Here is a 15,584-nt window from a genome sequence, read left to right on the forward strand (position 1 = left end):
GAATGTAATGCTGTATTCCCAGGGTGAAATCTAAAACTTCGAGCCAGTAACAAAACCCACATACACAGTGATACATTATTATCTATCAGAATATGCCATATGGATTTAAAAATGGTTTGGGAACTTCTTATGACTTTCTATTATAATGAAGAACTTTATCCACAGGTGTTGGAATGCCCTCAGAAAACAAGAACAACCGGAAAGCCAAAAAGTAAAAACACAGTTTTGAAGCTGTAGCATCCTGAAGTTCAAGTTGTTAACTTACTGAATTTAGGAAAGAGACAATTTCACTTAATTATTTAACTTATTTTTTAAGCTTATCACATACTAAGAATCATTATTGTAATGTTACCTTTTATACAGAAAAACCTTACAGTCTGTAATGTAAGGAAGCCATTTTGCTGAACTTCTTTTGTTCTTTGCTTGATTTTAATTTGTTTTACCAGTAAACATAATTTTTAGTATGTGCTGAAGATCAAAATAGAGTAAGAAGGTGACATAAATTTTACTTGCAAGTGCTGCTCACAAAGAAATAACTGTTTTTTCCCCTTTGCCTTGCAGAAGTATAATTCAATTGAAATTTGGTCAAAAATTTTTCTACACAAAAATTCAATTTTATTCTCCAGAAATCCTGAGTTATGAGAGTACATTTTTAAAAAAAGTTGATAAATCCAAGTATGTTTTGAAGTGGGATTTATATCTAATGCATTCAGTCTCTAATACCTTCTAATCGTAGCATTTTAGATAATACTGAGCAGTTGTAAATCACTACTTAAGACAAAACAAACGCTGAAGGAATTCCAGACCATTTAGAAGTGGTCTAGAAGCACACAGTTCATCATTAAATGCTCAGCTTAAAGTGTTAAAATATTCCTTTGTTTCCAGGGAAAGTGGATCCTTTTATAGAGGAGTCTTGGTCAAAAATCACAAGGGAAAAAATAGAAGTATCGAGTTTTACAAGGAAAGTGATTTGCATACTATTACTTTGCTTTCTATCAATTTTTGTTAAGCTTGCTGTGACCTACTTAAGAGTCTTCTGATGAGATTAAGAATTGCAGTGAATTCTGTGCTGCAGTAGTTTTAGCACTTATGTTTACCTTACCACTTTTGTCTTAGTGGAAATAGTGCACAGTATCTCATTGTAAGCCTTTGAGTAAGCCTTTGATTCAGTTTGCTCTACTGAGTCGCTGTCTTTGCTTTGCTTTGTTTTGGTGGGTTTATATTTCTGACTTGTATCAGGCAAAACGTAGCAGCTGCAGTTTTGCAGTGCTGGAAGTCAGCTTCACTCCATGAATTCCAGGGTGAACCCAACCAAAAACATTCAAAACTGGCCAAAATTTAAAGTCATTGCCAGAGTATTCTTTTTGTCACCACAGCTATGACAAACTCTGGTGGTGTCTTTACTTTTCCCATCTCAGTAATACTAGAAATATGTGAAAAGCTAAATGGCCTTACTTGAACCATATGTTTTGGAAATGCATAAATTACCAGGTTTGTGCATTCATATTTTTAGTTGAAAAAACAGGAAGTTATTTTGAAGTTATAAATGGCAAAAAAATAGGGTAGTGGGGTTTGTTTGTTTATTTGTTTGTTTGGTTTAGTTTTAATAAGAGAAGAATCTAAACTTGAAAGCAGCTTTCCAGGGAGGCAGTGGTGCAGCTGCCCAGAGAAGCTGTGAATACCCCATCCCTGGAGGTATTCAAGGCCAGTTTGGATGGGGCCCTGAGCCCTGGAATATTGTTGTCCTGTCATCTTGTTCTGCCTCCCCATCGCAAACATACAAATGTTAAGTAGGGTTAATATTCATGAAACCAGGTCAACCCTGAATATTTTATGTAAATGCCTAGTCCTGATGGAATATGTTCATAACTCAAAATCCTACCTGGGCAAAGCAAGTTGCAAGATGGAATCATTAAGGTGATATTTTAGTCTTGATTCTGCATGTACTTGCCCTACATTGCAGTAAGTCCATTAATCAGTTTACCGTTGCAGTGTAGTAGAGGGTGATCTACACACTTGTCCCACGTGGACACTTTCTGTGTTCTGGTGGTTTCTGCAGGGCTCTCATAAAGATACAAGTTTAAAATCTCTTCAGTTTAATTCCATTCTATCTATTGCTTCTCTCACTGATCTCTTTTATGGGCCAGGGTTGGTGATCTTTTCAGTACTTAAAAAGGGAGGGGACGGAATTGAAACAGTGAAATAGTAACAGGGCAGATGAAAATTGTGATTTCCTAATCTTGGTATTAACTTCTTATTCAGAAAAGGTGAGTGCTAGAAAGGAGTTGTCTATCAAAATGTCCAGTTTCTCTCATCTTGTGTCTACCCCAGCTGAACTATTAAGGCAGCAGATTCCACCAGAATGAGAATAGTCTGTTTCAGCATGCTTGACACCTTCAATTCTTTTGGAGACAGAGAGCATAAAATAATCTAATTTCCATGCATTTTAGAAAACAAATCTTAAGTCAAAACATGTAACCTCTCTGATTTTGCTTATGCGTGATTTCCTTTCTGAGTCACTTCAGTGCTTTATTTACATGCAGGCTTTCAAGGATTGGATAGGATTAGGCTGGTCGCATATGGTATCTCTTTCTGGCACTACAAGTAACCAAACGAGCAATATCTGTTAACACTGCTGCTGGTTGGAGCTAATGAATTTCAGTGCAAGCCAAGCAGAGATTGTTGGCTGACCTTTCAGATAATCCTACTGGAGTGGAAAAGTAAACCTTTTTAATTGGAATGGTAATTTTAGAGTTAATAAATTGCGTATTTTTTGGCAAATGCATTGAATATACTACATTTAAATTTTTAATGAAAGTTAGAAGCAGTGCTACAAGCCTTGGTGTGCCTCTTACTTTCCTATTGCTCCACACATTTAACCATTTGCTGGATTGCAAATACTTCAAAATCATATTTCATGGAGTAATAATTTGTTCTCTCCAATTCCTTGTTAGGAAGAATGGAACCCATCACAGATTAGACGTGATGATTTACACACGCATTTTTAAGTAGTGTTGAGGCTTATGATATGGATCAAAATCTGCTGCTTAACTGAGTCTAAAACAGTGGTTATTCATGCACAGTGTTTCCAGTGGTTCTATTTTTCAGTTGATATCTGAACTAGTTGAATTCAGGGGTTGGAGATGTACGATTTTTCTGAGAGAGGAGAAGGAGTAATGCAGAAGTACTAAAGCTGTTTTAAAATCAGATAAGTCTAAGAGAAAATTATTTTTGTTTTTAAAAATATGCTTGTGCTTATTCATCGTCAGATTCAGCATTTGGCTTGGCTCTTAGCAACTCATTCTTTTCAGTGGTTTTGGGAACCTTCTGTTATAAAAGAGAACTCGTAATAGAATTGCCGCATGGTTCATCAGTTCTTTTGCTTGTTTCTCTCAATTTCAGAAACATCAGTCTACTAATCATCTAATTTACTAACTTCAACATCCATATAGTGCTACTGTGTGTGAATTTGGCACCAGAAGATACTGCTATTACAGAATAGCGTATACAGGCAGCAAGGTGCATCAAGCTGCAGACATCTGTCTGTTAATTTTCTACTGGGAAGAAGCATGAGAGATAAGGGAAATGCAAATTTAACCGTACTTGTTAGAGGCTTCCAAAACCAAAGGTTGAATTAGGACTGTCGTAGTCAAGTCCTCCTGTATTGATAACCCCTTTTTAAACTCCCTTTATTGTTGACCTTGATGGTGATGTTCTGCAGCTTGATTGTGCCTGTGTGAAAATATTACTTGTTTCATTTCAAACCTACTGCTGGACCGTTCATTGAGTTAAGGTATTATGCTATAAGAAATAGGAAGTACACGTTTGTTTTCCTGTGTCCTTTGTGGTTTGTGTGCCCACTAGTATCTTGCCAGACAGTTCTCTCTTCCAGGCTCAGTTCACAAAGATGATGCGTGCCTCCTGTGTCCTTTTCTGTCTTTCTTTAACCAGAATCTGTTCTGGTTTTTCCGCTTATTCAAAAAATGGAGAACTGAATTTTGCAGGGTGGCCAGTTGTGGGCTCACTGTGGATTTGATGAAGCAGAACTTCTGAGTACTGCAGCAGTTAGTTTTCTGAAAACTTTGGAGCTTTGTAAGCTTTGAATATGTAATGAATAGATTTTCAATTGCTACTCGCTGCAAGTTGACCCTGATTAAGCAGAGTTTTGTTTGTATCTTAATTGAAGGGTTTTTGTTTACTTGTCTTTGTCATGTTGACAGCTACAGCCTTTGAAGCACTGATCCTTGAGGTAGATAAGGGGTAGGATGTGGGGTAGAGGTGATCCTCTTCATCCAGGTGAAATCTCTGAGTTGACTGCCTGATATATCTTAGTTATACTTCTAAGGTTAACGTGGAAGGTAATTTTTTCTTAGGTTAGATTGGCAGGAACTCTGTTCTTTTCACTTTTCTTGCCTGGTAAATTCCTGCATTGTCATTACCCTTGGGCAGAACTGCTTTCTTCCTGTGGCACTGTACAAATGCGGCTTAGTTGGTGATTATAAACATCCCTCTTGCTATGATGTGCTAGGAAATGATTTGCAGATAATGATGTAGAACAGGTACAGCGTGGAAGCTTCTGGGGTCACACAGCTCCTAATGACCTGTTCCGGGTCCTGGACAGGTTGGACATGCCCCATAGAGTACTTTCTAGATGAAGATTAGAAAAAATGGATATCTGCTTATGGTAAAGGATTCTTTGAGCATTTATTTAAGGAATAAATGTGTTTTCAGAGATGTTAAAGTGTTTATAGTAGAGTGGAAAACATACAGAATTCTCTGTGAAATTTGCAACAATCTGTCCTTAGTTCTTATGTGAACAGTACAATTTTTTGTTTTAACTACACGTCACAGATAAAACATTTTATGACACAGTCATATATGAAATCTTGTTTTGGGTTTTATAACTAACAGTAGTAAAGACTGGGTGATTTATTCTTGCCAATTAGTTTCTGAATTAATGTACACACTCAAACAACAGAGTGGTTTGTGCAATGAAAAAGTTCACACTCCATTATCTGACCAAATAATTTCTTTAATCACATGCATAACAACTAGAGGTATGATCACCGTGGTTTATCACTTGGAAAATTCTCAGTTACTTTACAGTGTTTTACTTATTTCTAGAATCTGTTTTCAACTTGAGTTCCATGTTCTCATTTCAGAAGTTTTTTTAAGTATGGGAAGAAAGTGCAACTTTTTCTTCTCCTTACCTCAAATCCCGTGGGGCCACTGTTCAGCCTGGATCCCCAGGGGGCTATGAATTGTAGGAGAGAAAATCAATCTTCCAAAAAATGAGTGATTTTAAATTAGTGTAATAGTTATATCAGCTGCCCGTGTACATTAAGTGATGGCCTTCTTGATGAATTATGGAACTCGGTGCTCCTGTGTTTGCTGTCCCTCTCTGGGTATCTCAGGAGGCTTTACTTTGGTCTGCATTGCTGATTTTGCTTAGCTTTCATTTCTCCTCATTCTTTACCTCACCCATGTCCCTTTCAGATGAAGTTTGGCAGCTGCTTTTCCGGCAAGTGTTTGAGTTTTGGGCCTTGGGTTGGTGTAAAGCAAGTGCATGATGTGTCTTAACGTGGTGGACAGTGGATCGATCGATTGATTGAAAATCTGTTTTGAGTTTGCTTTTTTCAGTATTGTTAGCAACCTGCTGGCTGGTGCTGGGCTGGCATGAGTATTTTTACCTGTGGCTGCTAATTTGTTCTGTTTATCAAGTAGAGCCTTTGCTACTTGTGTTGTTTTTAAACAGCTTTAGAAAACAGTAATGCAGATTTGTTCATCTGGAGAAAGATGGGAAAACTCCATACTAATAATAAAAGAACAAAGTCTACTGTATCCAGTTTGCCAGGTACCACCTAGCTGCCTCTCAAGACTTCAACTCATTCCTTCAGCAAGTATTTAATGGTATGGAAGATAATGAGAGTCTCTCAGTACTGATTTCTGAGAAATATTTCTGTGCTTTCTTAGACCCATGGTGTCCCAAACATGCCCAAGGCCCTCTTGGGAGGAGGGGTTAATGAGAGAGCTATTAGAATGGCTATTATCTTTAGTGACCCTCCTGATATGTTAAACAGTGTTGAAAAACAAAATAATTATCTTGATTTGTACATAAAAAGATAAATGCTCAGATGCAGCAATGTATAGTAATATAAACATCTGAAGAGAGCAGTTTGCTTTCTCTGACAACCTCCTTCCCACCCATCACATCAAACAGACATCAATCCCTGCTCAGCAATCTTCATTATCCTAACCAGCAGAATATTAGATACATTTTTTTGGATCCTTTTGTGTGCCTTTGTAAACAGCCAACTGAATTTAAACTATCCTCACTCTTGAGTTTGGAATAATAGGCGCAGCTCCTAAGCAAGCATCAGTAGCACAGGTAGGACGTAATTTTTCAAGAGGATCCTTCTGAAAACACACCATAAGTCTGCAGAAATACTGTGAAAATGGACGCATCCAAGTAGAACTTCTTTCCAGAATTTTGATTATAAGAATAGTAAGTGTGTGCATTTGTTACATTTCTTTTTGGGTATACTTGTGGGATTACATTAAATATCCACAAGTTTTAACTTCATGGAGATTATGGATTAGTGAGGAAACTCAGCAGGGCTAACTACACAGATTTCTGCTGGCTCAACTACTGAAATCAGGCTGAAAAGGGAAATGGCTGTTTCCGACCATTAAACCTAATAAACCTGCTTAAAACCAGAGTGGCATGTTTAAACTTCAGTTCAGCAGTCTCTGAGGATTTGCACAGGAGAAAGTTTTGCTTCAACAGTCATGATAGTATTTCCAGTATATTTGAAACATTTCTTAATTATATGAGATCAAAAAAGTTCTGCTTCATTTAAGATTAAAAGAAAAAACAACCAACAACTATGCACCAGAGTACTTGTAAGTGATTTGTAATCATCCTTTTCCTTAGTTGCATTTAATTCCATTCCTGGCAAACTGTCAAACCTATGAATTATGTCATGTCTATGGATAATTAGCTGACCTGTATGGCAGGCCATAGCAGCTCACAGTTACGGTTTATTTTTAAGGCTAAATAAATTAAACAGTATGCTTGTTGCATGTTTTTTTCTTTTTCTTTTTTTTTTCTGTTGTTGTTTGTTTGTTTCATTACTAAGGATATGGCAGCTCATGATTAGGTCCATACTGATTTTTGTGATGTACAGCAAAGTTTGGCATTTAATAGATAATCATTTTGCTACTTAGGATGCATAAGATTCAGAGCTTACGAAGGCAGAATAAATCCTTGAGTTATAAAATGGCAGAGAGAACAATAAAGATAGGTTAAAGTCAAAGTTAACAGAATTCTTACTGATAGAATGGCATTATTTACAATAAATGTATAATGAAATGTTTGAATGCCAGAGAAATACAGATTACTAAGAGACAAAAGCTATTAGGCAATGTAATGATACCAGACAAGCTGAGAAAAATTGGTGTTAAAATTTCTATGAAACATTGATTTTATTTTTGTTTTCTTTCACTGATGGTAGGTCAAGTACAGAGTTAAGCCCTGCTCTTATGAAGGAAATAAAAGAAAACAGGACAGTATGTCATCTATCATTTCATTTGATGGACCTGTCTGTTGTAAAATAAACTTTACAGAGGAAGATGGATGGTCTATCTCTTTTTCTTATTAGTGAAGAAACCTTAAGTTCTGTTTTTCTTAGCTTCCTTGAATGTTACTTCTTATTTCAATAGGAGAAAACAGTGAAATGTTAAGGAGAAAACGATCTAATTTGCCAGACCCTTCTGTACCCAACAGATGGGGTTTCTCAGCTGCTGTAGTGATATCTAACTGTGTTCCCCCTGAAAGTTGAGGAGTGATGTTGCAGCTTGCTCAGTGGTCTTGTTTTTCTTTGCGGTTCACGAGACTACAGCTCTTCTGAGCTTGTGTTTGTATGGTGGTACATGCAGTTTATTAAAGGATGTGAAATTACAGACTCCAAATTCATATAGCATGTTGGGATATAATGTTCTTTGGGGGAGAGCAGGAGAATGGGAAGGGACTCAGTGCTGTTGCATTAAATCAGCACAAAATTGTAAAGATGCTCTCAGCTATTCAAGATGTTCTTTAAAATAAACACATATTTGTGTTTTTTTTTTAAAAAAAAGTTTCATGGAAAATATTTCCTGTGTCTATAATTGTGTGAAACTTCCAGTTTTCCCATTCCATTTCTGCTGTCTGTGTGTGGATATGCAAGAATATCACCATGGATCTGAATTGAAAATTATGTCCAACTTCAAATCCTATGAATTCAAATTCTTAGAGGCTTTTGTGAGCACCATCATTGCTTTAATGAGGCTGCAAATACACTGAAGAGTCACAATGAAACCTGTTGTGACAGGACCTCAAATGCACTTGGGCTTATGCTGTCATACATCATTCTCCCATCTTTTCCAAATCTGATGCTGGCAGGAAGATGAAAAAATAAAAAATAATAAATAAATTTGGTAGCTTATTTGATTTTAATCAGAAATCTTGGTTCCCCAAAAGCTGTAGACAAAACCCAAAAACTTTTTTTTGAGTTAAAGTTGCAGTAACTCTTCTGCTTGACCATGCTATTAAAAATCAAGGCAATTAACAAAGTTTAAAGATAGTCACTTGAAAGGCTTACTACTTCAGAAATACTTAGTCATAATAAAAATCACAGTAACTATTATTTTTACCTGTAGAAGGTTGTTCTCATGGATAATGTAATCTTAACATAATCTACTTTTTCTACACATTCTCCTTTGTAGCACCTGGATTTTTAAGTTGTTGCTGTTTCTGAATAATGTAGGAAAATGTCACCTTATTCACACTTCTTGTTCATGATGGCAGTCTTGGTTTATCAATACCGCATCCGTAGCTCTACATTAGAGAATTGTGAGTCCAGCTGGTGTGTAGCTTAGCTCCCTTATTACAATGATTGAAAGCATGAAATCTACACTTGATGGTACTGAGTTTACCTTGCTTTCTACTGTGATACCTCAGACAGCTTTTATACTGAAATTCCTTATCTGAAGAGAAAGAAATTCTTCAGCAAATTGTCAGTGGGGGTTGTGTAATCTATTCATCTATTCAGGAGCATTGTCATTTATTAAATGTACACTAGATTTGTTTTCTAGATGTGTAAAACCCAGCTTTTATTTTCTTTTTACTTTTAAATTACCTTTTCCAGAACTAATGCGAGCCAAGAAATAGCTCTTAGCAATTTGTAGACATAATGAGAGGCAGTATTTAAAGAAATGCTTAACTCTCTGACTGGAGGAGAAAAAACAATTATTGAAATCTCATGCAAGGATAGGGACCTAGTGGTACATCTTGAATTATCCCAGGTGCGTTTATATGTGTAGCCATTCTTAATGGCAGCTGATTGATGCACCAGGTAGCCATCACTTGTTACTTCTAACACTTTTTCCAAGGTACAGTGTTTGATAACTAGGGTACCCAAGGGAGATGGAGTACGAAGGTTTTTGCAAATGTTGGGGGAATTGTTACCAAACAGATGATAAGGCTGTTCCTGAAGCTGAGCTGCAGAATGAAAAGAGCTTGACAAAGGTTCAGACAGGCACACTAAACTGTTTATCTGTATTAGAATACTCCTATGTTTTTTGGCAGCGTAGTCATCGGGGATTTGAAAGTGATTACCTTGCTGAATTCAAATGATGAGATCAGAACAGGATGGTGTGCTTTCTGCTGCAGCTCACTGTTCTCTGTACATTTCAGACATAGTATCTACCTTATCCATATAAGTAGGTAGTGCTGTTAGCGGAGGCATTTGGGATGGTTTGTATTTGAATTTTGGACAAGCGAAGAACAAACAGATGGAAAGGTTCATGATTCTACATTTTCAAAGCTTGGACTTTGATACAAACATTTCTGATGATTTTTGAAGTGCCTTGAAGTATTTGCGTAAATAGCTGTTAGAAATATGCCACACAGCAACCTGTCTCTTTAAGAACGGGTCAGTGCTGCACTTGAAATGTTTGCACGTGTCTCAGGAGTCTTGGGCTGTCATCCTCTGAGCTGTGTATTTGATTCTTCTAGTTGTGATGTACATATATAGGGAGGGGAGAGAGCTCACATCCTTTCGCTTCAGTATAAATCTGGGGATCCTTGTCCTCAGTGTCCTGTGGGAGATTTAAGGATCACTTCTGTACTGAGGCTAACACTCATATGTACTGTCTTTATCGAGGGGAGATTAGATTGATTTTTTTTTTTTTTTTAATTCCCCCCCCTTTCCACTGCTTTTCTGTCATTGTCTTCATTAGCTTGTTTTTAGTTAGCAGCAAGCCTCCTAGGGTGTCTGTAGGCAGCAGAATGCATTACTGAACAGATGCCTGAATTAACCCCTGTATTAGAAGCACAAGCATGTAGCAGTGCTTCTGTGGCACTCCATCCAGATCAATTCATACATAGGCAATGATGAGTGCTTGTGGTAGCCTTCTATGTTCTGCATCAGCAAAACTGTCCTCCTGTGTGTGTTTCTGTTTGTAAAAATTCTGCCTGTTTAGATATCAGCTTCTCTTGAGGAGAAAAAACTTCATCCTGGAAAAGGTACAGCTAAGGAAAGCTTTGGAGAAAGGTGCAGAGAGGGTGACTAGAGAATACTTATTCAAACTTTCCCATAAGAACAGAGTGGTACGAAACAAAATTTTAAGCATCAGGTATAAAATAAAAGAAAGATATTTTGTTGTGTTATGTTGTTGGTTTGTTTGTTTTTCTGAAGCATATTTAAGTTGGAAAGCTCACTGTCAGAGGAATTTGTGGGCATCGCCAATGCAAGGCATTCAAAGCCTGGTTACACACATTCGTTAATAGCAGCTGAACACACAATTACCACGTCTGGCTCAGGAGATCTGAGTGCCACAAAATGCTGAGAGCTGTGCTGCTGGATGCTTGCAGTACTTGCTGGTGGTCAGTGGTCAATGGCATCCAGGAGGACTTCGACAGATTCCCGAATGGAGTTGTTCATCTGATCTTTTGATTCTTTTTGTTAGAAATGTCTCTTTTTGATGATGTGCTCTCTCTAATGTTGAATTTTCTGCAACTTCTTAAATTGCTAGATGTCTGTTGTAATAATTTGCTACCCATGCACATGTATCTATCATTACTGATCAGCTAAAGGAATTGCATTGAAAAAAGCTTAACTTTCTTTCATAATTGAAATAGACAGCAGAAAATTATTATCTCAAGTGAACTCTCAGCTGTGTTTTTAATGCTAAAAGCTCCTCAATATATTTCTATACAGCTTTTCTGTTTATTTTTATTTTTATTTTTTTAACCCCCTTGAGATGATTTACCTGAAACTTTCCATTTGGTGAAAGAATGGCACTTAAAGGCCAGAACAAAAAGCTTAAAAATTGCTTTTGCCACAGAGGGGACCTGATTTCAATTATAGCAGATAATATCTGGAATCAATAATAGCTTCTGGTCATCTACTAGGAGGAAAGGAACAACAGTGTGTGCCTCATTAGTTCTTATATGCAGGTCTCCAGTTATTTCAGGCATAAAAATTTTAAGAATGTATCCTCGAGCAAAGCTTTGAAATGGGCTACCCAGCCCTGCTACCAGGCAATCGATGCCATTTCTATCACCTCACCTTGCTCCCTGTCACAACCAGTTCCTCTGACACTGTGCTCCCAACCTTCACATCAGTTATTACATTTCTGTGGTTCGTATGTGCTCTAATAGCTGGGACATCAGGCTTAGGGCATTGAGCTAGAGTCTAGCTTTTATTCCCCATGGAGTACGTGCAGTGTGGCTGAGTAATTATTAAAGCAATTTACACTATCCCTCTCTCCTTCTCCCCACTTTCTTCAATTGAAGGACTGATTTTTGTCATCTGAAATCCCAGTGTGCTGTTGAGGTCCGTGTGCCCAGCCTGGTGGTTGCTGGGATGTCCCCTCTGCTGCTCCTGGTGCCATAAAGTTTGGGCTGTGCCTGCGTGGCTCAGGAGCTGCAGCATGCCCATGCCTTCCTTCCTGCTGTTGAGCTCTGTATGTCAGAACAGCAATGCTATACAGCTGCAGGAGGGCAGGAGATTCCTGCACAAAAGAACTGTGTTTAGGCATAAAGATCTTGGGTGTGGATTGATCTGTTTGTAAGCTGGAGACCTGCATGTGTAAAGCTCCCCAACAGGCAGCATGGATAGGCAGTAATTTGGATAATGACAGAGAGAAAAGACAAAATTATTTTGAGAAGTGGAAAAAAAGCTCCATCAGATTATTCCTCCTCTTTCCTCTTTTTCCTAATTGGAGCAGTGCTCTGATGTGTATGTAAGAGTTAGAAACCTCTTCCCACCTGCTCACACAGGTCCTTATAGTGAAAAAGTGAAACTCATCAAAAGGATGTCTTGTGATATCTCTAATCACATTTCTGATTGAACTGCCTTTCTGTTGTGTTTTTTTTAATAGAAGAAATATTAGCATTTTTTATTATTTTGAGCAGTTAGTCACAGACAAGTAACTTAATCCCAAAGAAAGAACCTGTATGAGATGACCTGTTCCCTTTCCATGCTCTCAAGTGAGTTGTTTCTTAATTTGGGTTTCAATATATTTGCAGTACCAGAGAAATGTTGACCCTGGAGCTGCTTTAATATTGCATGTCATTATAAATCCCACCACTGTTTCACCTCCTATGTGAACCGAGTTTTGGTTGTTATCTTGTTTTCCCATCCTCTGAGTACCCTTTGGCAGCATGAATATATTTAACAGTGCCAAGTTGGGTGTTGTGTTGTTGGCAAAGAATGTATCCTCCCACTAAGTTTTTTTATTCTAGAGGTTCACTCTTCTCTTTCTCTGAGGGCTGAGGGGTGACTGAAGGGAACACTGATCACTGTGCTGCGCTTGAAATGCAAATAGCAAACTGTAAGACCTTCTGGTCCTATAATGACATTAATGTGTTTGGGTGCACATGCTTCTGATCCACAGCTTCTCATTGCGGAACGGTGTGTCCATTGGAGGAAAAGGGCAAGAAATTTGTCACATCAAAATCATATCACAGCTTTGCTAATCACCCTGAGTCCCAACCAAGCTGCTGAACCCTGGGGTCTTCTCTAAGAGGACTGAAGCCACCTCTTTCCACAACTTCATTATTTTCTTTCCTGTATTCTACATGTGTATATACACCACAGATACAAGGCATGAATAGCTGCCTCCTGTCTTGGTCTCAGTTCTGGACACGATTAGTAGAAAGTTAGCCAAGGAATCCTTTCTGTGCGGAGTTGCTTGCTCTATGCACAGTAATTCATCTGTGGGTTTCTGAGCTTTACTTTGCTGCTCTGCCGTGCACTTCTCATTTGTTTGAGTGGCGTTGCTAAAGACAAATCTGTCTGTTTTGAGCTTGACCTCTGTTAGACTCCTGCCAGAAACCTGTAGTGAATGTGCAGGCTTCGTGGTGCAGGTGATGCCCTCATTTCTTTCTTTCTTTCCTTGTCCTGATACTCTGCAGGCTAGCCTTCTAGTGGATATTTCAAGATCTAATTTTGTCTTCCATATGTGCTCTAAAATGACTTATGAGTTCTGGCTATTTTCTACTGTATGTCAGATTTCAATCTTTTTTTCTTTGTCCTAGAAGGGCTTTTTTTCTTTTCTTTTTTTTTCCCTAATCTCTATTCAAAAAGAGAAGAAAAAAAAAAGAAAAAAACTCTTTATCTGATCTAGTAACTAAGTCATAAAAACTGGATGTCAGAGCAAAGTTGTATCGTAACAATGTGACAAGAGATATTGACTCTTAAGGAGAAAATTGATGTCATTCTTTCACGGAATTTAAAAATAAGACATCTCACAACTATAATAAGACATAGATTTTGTTAGCATACTAGTTCTGCAAATTCTTTAATTTTTATTTCGTTTGCACCAGGCATTCCAGTGCCATAGGGGAATTCGTACGTGTTTCATTCATAATCAGCTTTTTAAAACACATCTATTCATATTTTAGTAAGCTGTTTCTGCTCTTAGATTTTTGTCTAAGAATTAATTGGGAAATTCTTAGTTCTTAATTCTTAGACAAACATTTTCAATGGGACTTTCTTGCAACTGTTAAAAAAGCCTGAAAAATTAGGTACTTGATTGGGGTGGAGGACACTTGGATAGTATCTTTTTGTCATAACGGGAATAAACTTACCTTCTTAATTTTTGCTTTGCCTGTTGACACTCTAAGGCATTGTATATAATTTTGAAAAAGATGCTAGCTGAAAAGAAGCTGTCCAATCCCTGAATTTTTCTGTGGAATCTTTCTGCCTGAGTGGGGTTGCTCTTTTCACGAAGTAGTCCAGCATCTGACGATAGGCACCAACAGTGTGGTGAAGATAACTTGGATTGCTTGCATAGATGGCTATCCTCTACTACAAGCTGCATTATTTCTTTCTCTGTGCCCTCCTGCTGCTTATGGGGAAGGACAGTGAATAGATAGGCAGCATCATAATTTTCCTGTCTATTTGCATATCCTAGGCTGCCCATCACAGAGTTAAGATATTCCAGTCTCAATCTGTAAGATTTTTATTTCATGACAGATATTATGCCTGTGTATCTAGGGAGCTAATGTGAAATGGATGGGCCCAGGCTTTTTTTGGTGGTTTCCAAAGTGTGAACAAGGGGCACAAACTGGAACACAGGGAGTTCTGTCTGAATATGAGGAAGAACTTGTTTACTGTGAGGATGACAGAGCAACGACCAGGCTGCCCAGGGGGTGTTGCTAAGTCTCCTTCTCTAGAGATACACAAAATCCGCTTGGATATTTTCCTGTGCAACCTACTATAGAGAACCTGCTTTAGCAGGGGGTTGGACTCAGTGATCTCCAGAGATCCCTTCCAAACCCCACGATTCTTTGATTCTGTGACCCAGAGCAGCTCTTTCTATTTCAGTATGCATATCTTTGGGTACTCTGTTTTTATGGAAAAATTTGGAGAGTAGGAGTAGCACTAAACTGAATGCGGATCATTCAGTACACATGCCTCAAAAAAAGGAAGTCTCGTTGCTGCAAGTTCTGCTCACATATCAGACTCTTTAGGGCTGACCAGGTGTGTTATCTCAAAGGGTTTTTCCAAAGGGGCGAATAAAGACCCCTGGCAGGGGTGATTCAGTAATGTCTGGCAAATTCTGGAAAGGATTTGACAAAAATGTACTTTGTTTTAGAAGTGAAGGAAGTATTTTGTCTTCAGAATTTACATGGAGTGTTTAGCTTAGCCTTACATATTGCCAAGCACTGACAGTGCTTCAGAGAATTGAAACATCTTAGGAAATAGGCATGTGTGCTGTTTCAGCAAACTCAAGTAGAACTTGTGCGTACACCCGAGGACAAGATTTATGCTCTTAAATCCTTCTATCACAGCATGTGAAGGACTTTTAAAACTTCCTGCTGATTTTACAGCTGAAGTAATTTATTTTTGTGATATTAAATTATAAAAAAGTAATGCCTCATAGAGCTTGAGGGAAGATAATGTTGGTTTTTAGTAGCTTTTGTTTCCATCTGTGCAGTGGGAGATTTGTCCAGTTGCCATTACTTACAGTTATTAATGAAACAAATTTCACACAACCTTTCAAAATTGGCATACCATCCAAATTAAGCTTTTTTT

At 37.9% G+C, this 15,584-nt stretch overlaps 1 protein-coding gene across 1 annotated transcript in view; it reads left to right on the forward strand.

Moving 5' to 3' along the window:
* Positions 1-173: 173 nt before the first annotated feature.
* DOCK4 (dedicator of cytokinesis 4) overlaps positions 174-15,584 on the forward strand; it is a 176,247-nt gene continuing 160,836 nt past the window's right edge. Inside the window, 1 exon segment of the mRNA XM_031552130.1 lies at positions 174-211. Within this exon segment, the coding sequence (XP_031407990.1) occupies positions 174-211 (38 nt within the window).

The sequence above is a fragment of the Meleagris gallopavo genome, chromosome 1 (assembly GCF_000146605.3).
Source record: "Meleagris gallopavo isolate NT-WF06-2002-E0010 breed Aviagen turkey brand Nicholas breeding stock chromosome 1, Turkey_5.1, whole genome shotgun sequence".
Lineage (NCBI taxonomy): Eukaryota > Metazoa > Chordata > Aves > Galliformes > Phasianidae > Meleagris > Meleagris gallopavo.